This window comes from Mastigoproctus giganteus, chromosome 1, assembly GCF_048544385.1.
Source record: "Mastigoproctus giganteus isolate SK-2022 chromosome 1, ASM4854438v1, whole genome shotgun sequence".
Taxonomy (NCBI): domain Eukaryota; kingdom Metazoa; phylum Arthropoda; class Arachnida; order Uropygi; family Thelyphonidae; genus Mastigoproctus; species Mastigoproctus giganteus.
Genome location: NC_143575.1, coordinates 236,178,012 through 236,196,197, shown reverse-complemented (window position 1 = coordinate 236,196,197; position 18,186 = coordinate 236,178,012). Strand labels below are relative to the sequence as shown.

The following is an 18,186-nucleotide window of genomic DNA, read 5'->3' as shown; positions in this document are numbered from 1 at the left end:
CTGTTGGTAACATCGTCAGTTTATCCCACTGTACAGAATTTAAAAACTGTCGGAGACCACTGTACTCACCTTTACGGAAGCAAAAACTCTTTCCTTTACCCCTGATGGTAATTAAATCTTTCAAAAGTAAATCTCACATCAGTACACTGTGATCACTGCCACCTAGTGGTTCCTTTATCTGCAAATTCTTAATACACGAATGATCACTGCTGATAACCAGATCAAAAGTATTACTTTCTCTGGTTGCCTCTCGAACATGCTGCTGCAGAAAACAATCATCCAATAAATCCACAAAAGTCTGACTAGTGTGTGAGTGACCAACCCACAAGTTCCAGTCAATATCTGGGAAGTTAAAATTCCCCATTATAAGACATTCTGATTTACTGGCCCACTCTATTTCTCTGTACAATTGTTCATTGTACTCATTCGAGTCATTAGGCCTATAACACACTCTTACTCTTATTTTTGCTTTCGCAGTGTTTATGTCACACCAAACTGACTCAACAGTGCACTGTTCATCTATATCAACTGGATGCACTTCTTTTGATTTTATGTTTTTCTTAATTAACAGCATAACACCTCCTCCCTTTCTATCCTGTCTATCCTTTCTGTACACATTGTACTCCCCAAATTCCAGTTCAGCATTCCTTATATCTGTGTGACACCACGTCTCTGCTATCCCAACAATATCTGCCTTTGATGTCTTGACCAACACTTCACATTTATCAAATTTATTTACTATACTTCTAGCATTGGTATACATGCAAGCAAACATGCTCCTAGTCCTATTCCTAGTTACCTTAACACATCCCATATACCCACCTATTTTAGGATGACTGCCATCCGTCCCTGAAACCCCCAACACCCCACGCTCCATGTCACTACTTATTCTAATAAAAGTTGTGCAAGAATCACCTTCACCTCTGCCTACGGCTACTGTTAAACTATTAGTCCTTGTATCCCCCCAAGCTAGCAGTTTTCCGACCCACCTAACACTGCCTCGATAGCATCAGCAAATATTCTTGCACCCTTTCTATTTAAGTGTATCCCATCCCTCTAGAAGCAGTCTCTCCTGTTAACAAGTACAGTCCAGGCTGAAAAAAATTCTACCCCTTGAGCCTTGCACATTCTTTCCAGGGCCGAATTGATCGACAAAGCTCTCATCATATACTCCCTTCTATCGTGTCTGGGCAGAATTGCAGACACTTTCAAATTCAACCCTAATTCTCGGCTTTTGTTCAACAGTGACCTGTACTTGTTAAGTAATTCTGCCGGTCTCCTACTCCTAATATCATTAGTGCCAACGTGTACAACTATATCACCTTTTGTGCCCTTAAAAGATGATATCCGCTCTACAACATCATCAACCTTTGCCCCTGGCTGACATACCCTGGTCCTGTTCCACCTATCCTTTTTACAAAGCATGTTCCCCATTTCCCTGACAATAGTCTCCAACAACTACTAGTTCCTGAGGGACCAGCGCATTCTGCCTTGGGGGTTGCCGCTGTGTTGCGTGATGACCAAGTGCAAGCTCTGGCATTGATGTGGGCAGCTGAGAGTTTGATGGCCCCCTCTATTTAGATACTTTGAGGGCATCCACCCTGTCCTTCAAACTCTCATATAGGCCCATAACAACGCTGAGATGTCGCCTGATTTCCTTACATCGTGCACACACAAAGACATCCCCAATGGCAATGTCATGTTCCGTTCCAGAGAGTTCGGCAAACATTTCACAAGCTGCACATTTTTTTAGGCTGTGATGCGTTGGAGAATCGCCCCCCTCAGTTCTCCTCCGAGTCACAGCACTCCTGCCACTTTGTGCCCGTTGCTTTGCTGCTCTAGTTTGGGGCATGATACTTTAAATTAATAAAATCAATCAATTAAATGTCAATACTACGCTATCTAATAGAAACAGTGAAGCGTGATACTCTATAAATTATACGTTAGAGCTACCTAACTACCTCAATTAAAAATTTGAATTCCCTACCACTATATACAAAAACAATGGCTGCAAGATTCGAACGAAATAACGGTTATTAAGTATTACATATATCTACAAAAACTGTTTATCTAAATTAAATAAAAATAACCAGCGTAACTATAACTATAAGACTACGTATTAAGTACAATATAAAATAACAATTATGTAAATAAAAAGGCAAACACTTATCGTTTTTTTTGGAGCCTGCATCTGACAGCTGTAATGTTTAAAGAGAGTCCACCTTTTCAATTACTGCTCCTTCAATCATTATATCCCTTTCTGTGGCATACTTGTTCATCATTACTTTTGTTTTATCCATATTCGTCTTTAGTCCAAAATCATTATTAACTGAGCATAACCGATTAAGATTTTCTTCTAAGGCGCCTCCGTAGCTAGGTGGGATGGAACTGCAGTGCGTAGCACATGCTTCTTGATTAGACCGGGGTTCGAGCCCGTCACCACCAAATACGGAGGATGCGGAAAGGTCAGGGAATGACCACCGCATATCCTTAGCAATATGGCCTTAGTTGCTAATGCTCCTAAAAACCAAATAACAAACAATTTTCCTCTAATTCTTTGGGATCTTTGCTTATGACCACTAAGTCATCTGCAAATCGTAAATGGTTTAGGTACTCTCCATTCACATTGACTCATTTCTGCGACCAGTCTAATCTTCTGAAAGCTTCCTCAAGGGCAGCAGTAAACAACTTTGGAGATATTGTCTCCTTGTCGAACTCCTTTCTCAATTTTAAATTTGCTACTGCTTTGTCTAGTCTAATAAAGGAGGTAACATTCTCATGTATTTTCTTCAAAATCAAAATATATAGGGTATCTATGCCTTGTCTTTCCAGTGCCCAAAACATTGCCTTATGCTGTATGGAGTCAAATGCCTTTTCATAATCCACAAATGCCAGGCATAATGGTGTTTTATATTCATTTGCTTTCTACATTAGCTGTGACATTACATGAACGTGATCCATAGTTGAGAATTCTGTCCTAAAGCTAGCTCTTTCAGTTGATTCTCATCAAGTATTCTTTCTAATCTGTTAGTAATGACCACATCTACAAGTTGTGAACAACTTGTAGATGTGGAATAACAAGCAAATTGGTCTATAATTTCCAATTTCTGATTTATCTCCTTTCTTATGCAGCAAAACTATGATTGCATTATTCCACTCCTTAGGTGTCACACCTTTTCTAATGCATTTTGTGGAGTCTTGCCAGTTTTTGTGTCATGTCTCTTCCTTCCAATTTCAACAACTCTACAGTAACTTCATCTTCTCCCGGGGCTTTCATCTTCATTTTCTTCAACGCATGTTCTATCTCATCAGGAAGGATATCAGATATGTTGTATGTGTTACTAATTTGCCATCCATCTTCCCTGCTGCTGGTATCATTCCCTCGCTCCTTGTATAATTCTCTATAGTAGTCTTCTGCTATTTGAATTATGCCTTCTCTGCTGTTTATAAGTACACCATCGCTATTCTTCAGTTTCAGTATCATTTGTCTTTCTGTATTACTGCTCATGGCTGCTGATTTAAATCCTTTGTTTTTCCTTAATGCTTGTTCTACTTTTCTTGTGATAAATTTTCTGATGTCCTCTAAGGGTCTCTTTCTAATGACTTTGCATAACTCAGTATGCTCAATTTTCTCCTTGTCAGTTTTTTTTATTTCTCTTCATTTGTCATCGTTGGTTCATCATGACGTGTTTCTTGACTAATTTTTTCTTCTTTGGATTTCTTTTTGCTTATAGGTTTCTTGGCCTTTATCACTTTCAGCAAGTTGTAATATTCCTCGTCGATATCTTGGTCCTGAGCAGTCTGCAGAAGCTCAGACTTGTTCTTAAGTTCCAGTACATACTGCTTTTTCTCCTCTTCTGTTATCTCAAAGACCTTTGTATTATTTACTCGAGTCAGTTTTTTTTTTTTTTTCTTTTCCCTTTCTTTTCTTACATCTGTATCAAGTGTGCATCTTACCATTCTGTGATCACTTCCAACAAGGAATATTGCATCTTGATGAAAGTGATAAAGGCTAAGAAACCTATAGGCAAAAATAAATCCAAAGAAGAAAAAATTAGTCAAGAAACACGTCATGATGAATCGAAGACGACAAATGAAGAGCAAGAAAAACACTGACAAGGAGAAAATTGAGTATACTGAGTTATGCAAAGTCATTAGAAAGAGACTCAGAGAGGACATCAGAAATGTTCCTTGAGGTTGTCACAGACATTCTCTCAGATATACCAGACAAACTGCACTTGCTGCCTGGGAGTCTAAAACGCTGATGGAACTGATATTTGGGTGACACTCAAGTCAAGTGGACCCAATTTCAGCGAAGTCCAGACGGTCTGTGACACCCAAATCCTCTGCTTGCACCTTCACAATGGTGGGACTGTTAATAATCCTGGGTATAACCTCCATGCACAAGTACATGTTGGATGACCACCCAGGTATGAACCAACGTATGCAGGGGTCGAGGTGTGGCGCCCACACCACATGGAGGAATGCCTCCCCTCTATGTTACCAGGCAGTACTAGGTGGTAGATAACTCTCATCAACCGGTGCTATACCGCCACTTTGCTTATTGGAGGCTTGAAGTGGTGGAACCCATGTTTAGTCTCTAGAGCTAAGTTCCGGTCAACCCTTCCCTATCTCTTCCATCATGCAGTATGATTGATGAATTTTGAGGTTATGATGAACATCGTGGCGAAATCCAATATTCCTTACATTTCGAGGGTACAGTTCTAAAACGGTGTTCACAGGCTGGCCGCTAGTTGGTACACTGGACCGAACCTATTGGTAACTCTTTAGGAGGCTTCCGGATCAGCTAATGTATAATCTTGCTACCTCTACTCTGCCAGATAGTGACTGGAGGGAGTCCGATTAGTGTGTATGTGGGGAGCATTGTCGAGGCCACGTTATTTCAAGGATCTGGGTATATTCTTACCATGTGTATGCCATATCCAAAAATTTCATTACTTCATAGAGCATGTCTCACCCACTTTTTCTTATTGTTGAATACACCATGAATTCTAAAACTAATAGAGCAAGCTTATCTGCGAAAAGATCTAAACCTTCCAAGCACTTCCTAATTCATTTTTTAGCCGACCGGGCTAGCCGAGTGGGTAAAGTACCTGCCCGGCAACCCAAAGGTCACAGGTTCGATTCCCGCCTTGGGCTTGGATCAAAGTACTGCAAAACCCTTGGGAGGTGCAATATGGCCACAGAAGCCGATGCGCCAACAACTACCAAATCAATCAATCAATCTAATTCATTTCACAAATATACGTGGTCTCAATTCTAATCTTAACGATGTCCATTTCCACTTGCAGTCTGCCAAACCCCATGTACTTGTTCTGACAGAATCTCAGTTATCGGTTGATTCAACTACTGCTCATCTCAGACGCCCAATTTATTCGCTGTATGATGCCTTTCGCCTCAAATGTGGTACTTGTGCATATGTCCGTTCTGATATTCGGTGTCAGAGACTTGGCAATTTGGAATCTCCTCTCTTTGATGTTCTCTGGCTTAAAATCTCTGTACCTCATTGTGTAAAATTCATCTGTTGTCTTTACTATTCTCCCAACTCTACTAATCACTTGGAGCTCTTTGACTTCCTCTCTTTGCAACTTGACTTTCTCCAGTCCAACTTTCCTAACAGTGAGGTAATTTTCCTTGGTGATTTTAATGTTCACAACTCCAGCTGGCTTCCGTTTTCTAGTCACACTGACCCAGCTGGTCGAGATGCTGAGGCTTTTGCAATTACTAATGACCTTGCACAGATTGTTCATTCACCTACAAGAATACTGGACTATCCTAATCATACAGTCAACACGCTTGATCTTTTTCTCACAAACAACCCTTCTAAGTACACGGTTGAAGTGAGAGATCCTTTAGGCACTTCAGATCACAACTTAGTGATTGTCTCTTCTCCAATGGAGCCTTTATCTCATGGTTATTCTCAACCTTGTGTTGTTTGGCATTACAAGAATGCGAAATGGGATGACGATATCCAGGTAATTCTCCAGTGGGGCAAAGACAACCTAGTTGATTTCAATCCTTCTATAACTCAGTCTCGCAAATCTCGCAAAAAGGATTCTTCTGTTCCTGTGCTTATCTTTAGTGACACTCCGATTTCTAGGCAAAATGATATATCTCTTTTGGGGATTATCCTGACTTCTAATCTCTCTTGGCACAAGCACATTACAAATATTGCTTCCTCTGCATCTAAAAAACTTGGTTTTCTCTTTCGCTCTCGGCGTTACTTTTCTTCCAAACAACTGCTCACTCTGTATAAATTGCATATCTGCCCTGCCATGGAATATTGTTCCTACATCTGGGGTGGTGCCCCCAAAACCTATCTCAGCCTTCTTGATTCCATTCAGAAGAGGGCAGTTAGGTTAATTAATGACTTGTCACTAACAGACTCTCTTCACTCTCTGTCTCATCGACATTCTGTTTCTGCTTCATGCCTCTTCTACAGATACTTCCATGGGCACTGTTCTCCTGAATTGGCTGCTATAATTCCCGCTCTCTCTTTCAAAACAGTCCGAACCCGTGCTGCTATCAGCCAACATCCATTTACTGTCCAACTTCAAACTCACAGAACCAACTTTTCATCTTCCTCGTTTATTCATTCAACTGCCGTTTTCTGGAACAACCTTCCTTCATACGTATTTCCTGAAAATTACAGTCTACAGAAGTTCAAGTCCAATGTCAACAAATATCTTCTTTCATCTTCTCAACCTCCAACCCAAGCACGGTACTAAGTACTATAGGTTCTAATACCTCTCGTGTTTGGGGTTTACATAAAAAAAGAAAAAAAAATTACCTTGTTCAGGACAGTAACATCATTCACGATATATCTTCTGTGAGTTGAGGATTAAGACTATTTCATTAGTTGTTAATCCATTTGGGCTCTTCCATGTCCACTTTCTGTTCACCCTTTTTTTTGAAAAAAGTGTTCATTATTGACATTCCTCGAGATTCTCCAAATTCCACAAATCTTTCACCTCTTTCATTTCTTTCACCAATTCCAAAATTTCCTATAGTTTCCCTTTCTGCACTGTTTTGTCTCTTTCAAACCTTAGCTTTGTAGTCCCCCATAATGATAGTGTAGTGAGTTTTCTGTTCATCTAGAAGACTCAATTTCGATGTACATTTCTTCAACCTCTTCATCATCATGGCTTGATGTTGGTGCATAAATCATTATAACCTTTAGCTTATACCTCTTAGAAATCCTGATAGTAGTCTTGACACCCTTGGTGATGTACTTTTGAATTCCAAAATGTTGTTTTTTATATCTTTATGGACCAGAAAGCCAACTCCGCCTTCACTCCTTTCACTGTTTCCATTGGTGTACAGCAGATTTCCACTTGATAAACTTATAAGTGATTCATTTCTTCTTCTTGTTTCAGCCAAACCGATGATATTCTAATTTATATTTTCTAATTCCTCTTCCAGCTCTAGTATCCTGTCTTCACCAATGAGCGTTACGTTGTAACAGGCCAAAGTTCAGTTTCTGTGCATGGCAGCCTGATCGTACCCAGAGATTCTTAGCACCCTCTGCTTCCACTCTGTGGGGTTCGAGCCCGTCACCACCAAATATGGAGGATGCGGAAAGGTCAAGGGAATGACCACCGCATATTTTTCCCGAGCAATATGACCTTAGTTGCTAATGCTCCCAAAAAAAAAAAAAAAACCAAATAGCTTCCACTCTGATCCTCTCGCTGCCGTAAGAGGGGGAGTGAAAGCTGCTGGGGACTGTGAGGGCCATTTGTTTTGTTGTGCTGTCATGTGCTGGAGGGTTTGGTCTTTTCCTCTTCACTCTGATCAGACGTCTTGAAGATAACCACTCTACACGTTCGTTGCCACCTAAGTGACGTAACAGGACTTACCATCGAGAAGGTGTGCTTGAGTGGATTTTAGGGAGGCCAACCAGACTTATCTTAAATCTTCTGAAATAGAAACATTTTGGATCCATCAGTGTTTTAGACTGAGTGTCTGACAACACACAGAATGCCCGTTCCCCTCTAAGCCCAAATCATAGGATAGTAAACTTAAAATTAAAATGAATAGTTGAATTTATATATGAGAGGTTATCTGCTGTCATGGATCATGCACACAAATGACCAGGAATGGGAATTAGGGTAGGGGCATCGTACGTTAATCAAATTACGAGTTAATTTAATTGCCAGTGTTTCGGCTATTAATAATTTTGTATGGTTACATTGGACATTAATAATTTTTGCATCATTAAATAAGAAGTACGGTCCTCACTAATAGCACGGAAGGCCTATTCAGAGACTGCGGAACATGGAGCATGTACTGAAGCCGTGTGTCGTTTTATTCGTGTATGCAGAGTATAGAGTGTCGATCCCTGATAGCATGAGTCACAATCTTTAAATGAAATATGATAAACTAAATCATTTGTTTGAAACGTGACAGAAGATCGGATATAATTGTGTAGTTTAGTCTGTAATTTCTGCATAGGTTTAGAAATAATTTTAAATTTTGGGTCTTTAATATTAATAACACAGGACATACTGAGTGGAGATGGGGGGAACCCCTGGTGCCATTAGACAACTAACACACTTTACAGGACATACTGAGCCTTGTTACTCTTTCATTTACTAATAAAGAAATCAAAGAAAATACTTTGTTCGATTTGTACTCTGAGTTGCTTTCATTATATCATATTTATATTATTCTGTATATGAATTTTTGTCAACAGAAAAGCAGAAGTAGGGCTCAAAAAAGTTGAGGAGGTGGGAGCTGATGGAACTGCTGTATCTAGTAATAGAAATACACTTGCATATGGTAAGTACACTTTGTTAGTAGGAAGTTTCTGACAACAAGTTGTTTTTCCTGGTTGTGGTTATTGGTTTTAGTCACATCAGTGACTTAGACTATTTTGCTATGTGTTATAACTGTCTAAATGTATATATATGGGCTGATTTTTATGTTGTGCAGTCTGAAAAATACAGAATAACTGTTGGGCAGAACCCTACCCCCTCTGCTAACTGCACCCTTGATTGAAGAAGACTTGAGAAATTCCTCTAGTCTGTGGTGGTACAGAACTCAAAGTTACCAGGTCCTCCATGACAGCAGAGCAGTGGAACCATTATACTGTCATGGAGGATTGTGAAATTGATTGTTGAAAATATATACCTAGTTTATTTAGTTTTTGTTTAAAGAACCCGTTTTGTAGCATCTATGAAAATACATATAAAATAAATAATAGCATACTGTGTGAAACTCAGTTTAAATAGATTGCATGCTTTAATTTGTAGTATTTCATTTCTAAACTATTTTCTTATAAACTTGTAAAATGTAAAACATTACATAGGGTTAAAAATGAGGCTACTTTTTTCTCTTTATTCTCCTGCTGTAATTCTGTCTTAAGTCATTCTAGGTATCTTATTTATTAGCTACAGTGGCGGAAAAAAAAACTACATCACCTTAAAAAAAAGTAACATTTGTAGTAAAAACGTATAAGATATTGTTCAATTACAGTCATTTTTTTGTTGCAAAGTATAGGTATTGCATCAGCCGTTTCTATAAATCCCTTCCAATTCTGCCAAATTAGTATCCTGTTTTGCAGAGGTGTAAGCATTGCTCCATATGTTCAGTTGACAGTAGCTGTTGCTCTGTCTCAGGAAGGGCTTTCTACATGTGCTATTACTGATAAAATAGGCTGCCACCAATCAACAGTATCCCGAGTGCTGAAATTAAAACTTGGGTATGTCTGCCAGGGGCAAAAGTAGATGACGTTGTGAAGCAGATATCATCTTTTAAGGGCACAAAAGGTGATGTTGTACACGTTGGAACTAATGACATTAAGAGTAAGAGATCTGCAGATTTATTCAACGAGTACAGGTCAATGTTGAAAAAAAGTTGCGTGTTAGGGTTGAATGTGAAAGTGTCTGCAATTCTGCCCAGACACGATAGGAGGGAGTCTCCGTGGCCGAGTGGGCAGGAGCGGGAGTGCAGTAGCACACGCTCTTTGAGTAGACCGGGGTTCAGGGTTCAAACCCCTGACTGCTGGATACGGTTGATCTGCCAACCCGCACTGGACCAGCGTGGCAGATTATGGTCCATTTCCCTCAGCATGAATTGTTGAGGAGGCTTCCATCCTGCAGTGGGTTGATAATGGCTGCACTTTACTTTACTTTTATATGATGAGAGCCTTGATGATCAATTCGGCCCTGGAGAGATTGTGCAAGGCTCAAGGGGTAAAATTTTTTTCAGCCTGGTCTACACTTGTTGACAGGAGAGACTGCTTCTACAGGGATGGGGTACACTTAAATAGAAAGGGTGCAAGAATATTTGCTGATGCTATCGAGGCATTGTTAGGTGGATCGGAAAACTGCTAGCTTGGGGGATACTCAGACTAAAAGGTTAACGGTGGCCACAGGCAGAGGCAAAAGTGATTCTTGCATTGCTTCTGTTAGAATGAGCAGCAGCCTGGAAAGCAAGATAATGGAAATTTCCAGGACTGCTGGGAGTCATAGTGGAACAAGTAAATACATGGGCTGTGTTAGGGTAACTAAGAGTAGGAACAGGTGCATGTATACTTGCATGTACACCAATGCTAGGAGTATAATTAGTTAATAAATTTGATGAGCTTGAAGTGTGCTAGTCAAGACATCAAAGGCAGATATTGTTGGGATATAAGAGTTGTGGTGTCACAAAGATATATAAGCAGTGCAGAATTGGAATTTGGAGTACAATGTATACAGGAAGGATAGGCAGGACAGGAAGCGAAGAGGGGTTATGCTGTTAGTTAAGAAACACACAAAATCTAAGGAAGTGCATCCAATTGATGTTGGTGGACAATGCAGTGTTGAGTCTGTTTGGTGTGAAATAAGCACTGGGAAAGCAAAAATAAGAGTAGGGGTGTGTTATAGGCCTAATGAATACAACGAACAATTGTACAGAGAAATAGTGGGCCAATAAATCAGAATGTCTTATAATGGGGGATTTTAATATTCCAGATATTTACTGGAACTTGTGGATTGGTCACTCGCACACTAACAAGACTTTTGTGGATTTATTGGATGGCTGTTTTCTATAGCAACACGTTCAAGAGGCAACCAGAGGGAGTAATACTCTTGATCTGATTATCAGCAGTGATTATTCATGCATTAAGAATTTGCAGATAAAGGAACCACTGGGTGACAGTGATCACAATGTACTGATGTGGGAATTACTTAAAGATGTAACTGCCATCAAGGCTAAAGGGAAGAGCTTTTGCTTTCGTAAAGGTGACTACAGAGATCTCAGACAGTTTTTAAATTCTGTACATTGGGATCAACTGATGATGTTACCAACATTGAATTCTAAATGGAAGCCTTCGGGGACTTAATTTTGGAGGCTATTAGGCTTTTCATTCCAACTAAGAAATACTGTTCAAGGGGTTTAGGCCTAAATGGATGTCAGATGAATTAATGAGGCTCATGGCAGAGAAGAAGAAGAATGTATGGGATGCATATAAAGTACCAGGTGACACAGAAGCCTATGGCAGGTATAAACTAGTCTATAATCAAGTCATAAAGTAGGTTAGGCAGGTGAAAGCAGATTACAAGAAATCTTTGGCAAAGGATGCAAAGAAAAACAGCCAAAGATTTCTCGTAATCTGCGAGGAAAGGAATGAATCAGATTGGACCACTTAACATAGAGGAGTTGACTATTGATGATCATGCTCAGGTAGCTGATAAACTGAATGAGTATTTTGCATCTACATTCACACACAAGTTGTTCAAGGAGGGGAATGCCAGAAGTTTATCAAACTCTAACAGGGAGCTAAGTGATTTTGTAATAACAGAGCAAAGTGGAGGAGAAGATTGTTGAAGTTAAACATAAAAAAGGCACCTGAGGTGGATTGAAGGAAGCAGTGAGGTCACTCACTTACATATCAGGTCGTGAGTGAGAGACTACGCCTTCCCAAGATCGATATTTGAAATGGCTATACCTTTGTAATCGCCGTGTTAGTGCTCCTGATCTAAAACTGGACTTTGAGATGGCATCTGATGTTGAAACAACTGCAAGAACTATCCAAAGACTGCTTTCGGAATGTGGTCTGCATGCCTATCGGCCCAAGAAGCCTTTGTTGACCCAACAATTGAGGAAGAAGCAACTTGCTTGAGCTAAAACCTGTTTCATGGACAAAAGAGCAATGGGACACAGTCGTCTTTTCTGATGAATCGAAATTCGACCTGCATGGCTCAGATAGGAAGCGATATGTCAGGACGAAAATCGGAGGCATACCATTCTGACTACATAACACCAACTGTAACGTTCCCCACTAGTCAGATGGTCTGGGAATGCATAACAAGCAAAGGGGTGTGGTGAATTAAGTTTATTAATGGAACGGTGAATGCAGAAACCTACACTGATATGTTGGAGGAGTGCCTGAAACCTGTTATTAGGGATCACCACACAGACATCCAAAACTACATTTTTCAACAGGACTCGGCACCTTACCACACAGCAAAATTGATAAGTTTTATATTATTTAGACTCAATGATGAGTTGTCTTCTTGTCTTACAAGACTTAAAACATACTTACACCAATGTTTTCCCTTGTTTTTCTCCCTTAAGATGCAGTCATACCTCAGAAATGCTGGCAGCACAGTGTTGGACTGGCTGGTACATAATGTCGTCTAAAATTGCTCAGAAGAAGCCAACAAGTAATATTCAGCTGAAGGGTGTGGTACCACAAAATTGGGCAACCATATACCCAGAAGTTGATTAACTCTATGCCAGATCGTTGCAAAGCTGTAATTGCAGTTCGAGGAGGAACCAGTTGAATCTATATTAAATATTGAGGACTTATTTTGCTGATTTACAGTACATAATACTATTACGTTAACTTGTCATTTCGGTTTGTACATGTAAATGCAATAAAATGTTTGGTTGTCACGATTGCCATTTGTATGATTTCTCATATTTCTATTAATTACGCATTTTACCCTTTGGGAAGATATTTATGGCAATTAGGTATATCAAGTGGAGTCTTTTTATTGGATTTTATTCACAGAGATATATATCCCAGCTAACAAATGCAAATTCAACTCACAAAGGAGGTCAGGCAGGCAAAGGCAGGTTACGAGAAATCTTTGGCAAAGGATGCAAAGAAAAACAGCAAAGAGTTCTTTACTTTTGTAAACTCTAGAAGGAAGGGGACGAATCAGATTAGTCCACTTAACATAGATGGTTCGACTATTGATGATCCTGTTCGAGTAGCTGATAAACTGAATGAGTATTTTGCATCTACATTCACACACAAGTTGTTCAAGGAGGGGAATGCCAGAAGTTTATCAAACTAACAGGGAGCTAAGTGATTTTGTAATAACTGAGAGCAAAGTGGAGGAGAAGATTGTTGAAGTTAAACATAAAAAAGGCACCTGGGTGGATGGAATCTATCCACTTATATTAAAGGAAACAGCGAAGGAAGTTAGCAAACTCTTAGGCATAAGTATGAGAGCATCCTTAGATTCAGGGGAGGTCCCCCATGGACTGGTGATGTGCAAATGTATCCCCAATTCATAAAGGGTGTTCAAAGGGTAACACAAATAATTATAGAACTGTTAGTTTAACTTCTGTTCCGGGGAAAATAATGGAGTCCCTGGTTAAAGAGGTGATACAAGATCACTTAGACAAGACTGGAGTAATAGTTCAGACGCAGCATGGGTTTGTTGAGGGGAATTCTTGTCTGCCCAATTTTATTGGATATTACAATGTGGTCACAATGGAACTGGATGCAAAAAATAATTTTGATATATACTTGGATTTCAGGAATGCTTTTGATACTGTTGCACATGGAAGACTACTGTACAAATTGGAGCTGTATGGCATTAAGGGCAAGTTGCTGCAATGGATAAAGGGATGGTTGAGTGGGAAATGGCAGAGAATGGTAATAAATGGACACCGCTCTATGTGGACTAATGTTATTAGTGGAGTCCCCCAGGGTTCAGTGCTGGGCCCATTGTTGTTTTGTGTATTTGTCAATGATATCGATGAAGGTATATCAGGCTTAATGTCTGAGTTTGTAGATGATACAAAAGTTAGTAGGGTTGTTAATGACAGTAAAGACAGTATGCTACTGCAACAGCATCTAGAAAAATTTGGCATAAGGTCTGATAAGTGGTAACCGAAGTTTAATGCTGCTAAATGCAAAGTACTCCATATGGGTAGGAGTCACCCAAGAGAAACATACCAACTGTGTAGTACTACACTCAGGGAGGTTGGAGAATGAAAAAGACCTGGGAAGTAATTGTCCAGTCAGGTATGAAGTTCCCTGAGCAGTGCAGATGGGCTGCCAGAGCAGATCATGGAGTTTTGTCAATGATATATAGGAATTTTGCTAGCAGAGACAAGGAGGTGATTATCCCATTGTATAAAGCAAAGGTCAGGCCACAACTTGAGTACTGCATACAGGTCTGGCGGCCTCATTTTAGGAAGTGTGTAGAATTGCTAGAATGAGTACAAAGAAGGGCAAAAGACTGGTGAGAGGAACAAAGGGGTGCACTTACGAAGAAAGGCTTAAGTTCTGCAAGTTGCAGCATGTGGAAACTAGGCATCTGCGAGGTTATCTGATTGAGGTGTATAAGGTCTTGAATGGTTTGAGCAGGCTGAATGCTGATGGGATACTTCTGCTTTCTCAGACTGGGAACCTGGGGGAGGAGTGTAGATTCAAATTGAAAGGCAGTTGTAAAATAGATGTGTGGAAGTTTGCCTTTAGCCAACAGGTAGTTGATTGTTGGAACAGACTTCCATCTGTCGTTGTGGAAGTTGATAGCTTAAATAAATTTAAGGCTGAACTAGACAAACATTTGGAGTGACCGGTTGGATGAAATGGGAAGGTTTTTTTTTTTTTTTGGCTGATGCTGTATAAGCTTGCTTTCTTGCATCATATGCCTCAACGAATGCTAATGCTAAATTTGAACATTTCTGCAACCCACAATGCAGTGCAAAACACATTACAGCAGGCCCTCCTTATAACGCGGTTTGCTTTACGCTGATTTCCTATAATGTTGTTCTTATATTATAATCTGTATTTCACTATAACACTCACAACTCACTGTAACACTATTTTACTAGCATACAGATTGAATTTTTGGCAAACCCTGCTTCAGTCCAGTTCATTTTTAAGCCCCCCTTTTTTTTTTTTTTTTTGGCCAAAAGGAGAAAATAGCCACTGTGAAATTAACTAATTATTTTTATAATTTCTACTCTGTGTACAAATTTGAAACTTTAATATGCTCTATTTTCTTGGTGTGGCATTGATGTTATCACAGTTTCAAAGGAGAAATTCTTTTTTAGTACACAAGCTGAAAAAATTTACCATCCATCATATGCTGTTACGAAGTCCGCATTTCCTGTTCTGACCTGTAATAGAATATATCCTATTGAAAAATAATTTACTCCCTGTCTCTTCTTTTGTTTTACTGTGGGAACTATAACTTGCAAAAAGGTTTTTCACACAATCAACCCCATGAGTGCCAAATGCGGTGCTGTTTCTTGTATTTTCTTATCTTCTGAACTCCTCTGACTGTATGGTCATCCCGAAGTACAGAAAATTTGTTTGTTTCACTGTCCAAATGGCCCTATGTTATGTACTCCATTTTAAAATGTCTTCTAAGCTGCATTGCCTTGAGATTATCTCCTTTTGGAATATTGGCAAATACATCTGTTAGAAGCAGTTTACATTCCCTCACCGTAACAAATTACTTTCAGTAACATAAAGGGTAACTTCCCTGTTTGATTTTACTGTATGGGACTTCTCAGAATAAAACACCTATTGTTACTATCTTCGTGCGACTTGACATTATTTCCAGATGGAACATTGACAAGTACTTTCCATCCATTTAAAGTAGAAAACATTCTTCACGACTCACACCGTAATTGATTACAGTACTTTTTGTGCAATAAAGGATTACAGTACAACCATCTGATAAATAAAATTTATCAGATGGTTGTCAGATGGTTTATTTTTCTTTTCAGATAAATAAAACACTTGTCACTGTCTTCAGCTCACTTGCCAGAGGAATTCTAGTCATCATTCAGTACATACAGTGTTAGACAGACATACGGACAGTTTACTGTACTCGAACATCGTATCACAATCAGTGCAACGCAGTTATAGGCGCCTCCGTAGCCAGGTGGGAAGGAGCAGCAGTGCGTAGCCCACGCTTCTTGATTAGACCGGGGTTTGAGCCCGTCACCACCAAATATGGAGGATGCGGAAAGGTCAGGGAATGACCACCGCATATTCCTGGAGCAATATGGCCTTAGTTGCTAATGCTCCTAAAAACCAAATAACAACAGCAGTTACATTTTCATAGAGTTATGGCAGATAAGAATGAAAAAGCAACAATGTCTGGATGTGGTACAAAGACTGGAAAGGTAAGAAAAACATTGAGTTTGAAAATTAAATTAGATGTTTTAAAGTGTCTGGTCAACGACAAGTGGATCTGTGCAAAAATTTAGGACTGGCAGGTTCAACTGCAAGAATAATTATAAAAAATAAAGAATAAATTTTAGCAGCCAGAAAAACAGCTGTTCCCCTGCAGGCAACTAAATTGACTAGGGCTAGGCTGGCTATTATGATTGAAATGGAAAAACGTCTAAATAATTTTATTGAAGATAATATTCAATGCAGAATTCTGTTAATTTCAATTATTATTAAAGAAAAAGCGAAGAGCCTATATTGAAGCTCACCCCGAAAAAAATGTGGAACCATTTAATACCAGTAAGGGCTGGTTTGATAGATTTAAAAAGCACTATAACCTATACAACGTAGCAATACAGGGAGAAGCCGCAAGTGCAGATCAAGGAGCCGAAACTTTCAAAAAAGAACTTGTTAAAATTATTGAAGAAGGGTGTTATACTTCTCAACAAGTTTTAACATAGATGAAACAGGTCTTTTTTGGAAAGAAATGCCTAAAAGAAGTTTGTTATCGAAAGAAGGAAAAAACATGCCAGGCTTCAAAGCAGCAAAGGATCACTTAACTTTGTTGTTGGGTGGTAACACTGCGGAGGATTTTAAATTAAAACCCCTTTTAGTTTACCATTCTGAAAATCCAAGGGCTCTTAAAGGTTTAGCTAAATAAAACCTACCTGTAATCTGGAAGGGTAATAAAAAAAACTTGTTTAACCAGGCCGCTTTTCATTGATTGGTACGCTGAGTTCTTCTGTCGCGCAGTGGAAAGATATTGTGCAAAAAATAATCCTGATTACAAAGCAATTCTGATCATGGACAATGCCCTAGGACACCCGACCAAAGAGAGCTTAGAAGACTTGAACAATCACATAAAAGTTTTTTACATATTTCCAAACACTACATCTCTCATCCAACCAGTGGACCAAGGTGTAATTGCCAAGGTGTAAGTCCGGTTGGCCTGCCTCCCTAAAATCCACTCGTGCACACCTCTATAGTAAGCCCTGTTATGTTACTTAGGTGGCAACGAACGTGTAGAGTGGTTCTCTTCACAACACTTGGTCAGCGTGAAGAGGAAAAGACCAAACCCTCCAGCACATGATAGCACAACGAAACAAATGGCCCTCAGTCCCCAGCGGCTTTCACTCCCCCTCTTACGGCAGCGAGAGGATCAGAGTGGAAGCAGAGGGTGCTAAGAATCTCTGGGTACGATCAGGCTGCCATGCACGGAAACTGAACTTTATCCTGTTACAACGCAACGCTCATCAGTGAAGACAGGATACTAGTGCTGGAAAAGTAATTAGAAAATGTAAATTGGAATATCATCGGTTTGGCTGAAACAAGAAGAAGAAATGAATCACTTAAGTTTATCAAGTGGAAATCTGCTGTACACCAATGGAAACAGTGAAAGGAGTGAAGGTGAAGTTGGCTTTCTGATCCATAAAGATATAAAAAACAACATTTTGGAATTCAAAAGTACATGACCAAGGGTGTCAAGACTACTACTCAGGATTTCTAAGAGGCATATGCTAAAGGTTATAATGATTTATGCACCAACATCGAGCCATGATGATGAAGAGATTGAAGAAATTTACACCAAAATTGAGTCTTCTAGATGAACAGAAAACTCACTACATTATCAATATGGGGGACTTCAATGCTAAGGTTGAAAAGAGACAAAACAGTGCAGAAAGGGGAACTATAGGAAATTTTGGAATTGGTGAAAGAAATGAAAGAAGTGAGACACTTATGGAATTTGCAGA

The 18,186-nt window shown here is 39.5% G+C and overlaps 1 protein-coding gene across 1 annotated transcript in view; it reads left to right on the top strand.

Moving 5' to 3' along the window:
• Positions 1–18,186, top strand: part of aph-1 (gamma-secretase subunit Aph-1) — a 99,086-nt gene that overhangs the window by 37,984 nt on the left and 42,916 nt on the right. Inside the window, exon 3 of the mRNA XM_090385040.1 lies at positions 8,714–8,799. Within this exon, the coding sequence (XP_090241166.1) occupies positions 8,714–8,799 (86 nt within the window). The remainder of the gene's footprint in view (positions 1–8,713; positions 8,800–18,186) is intronic.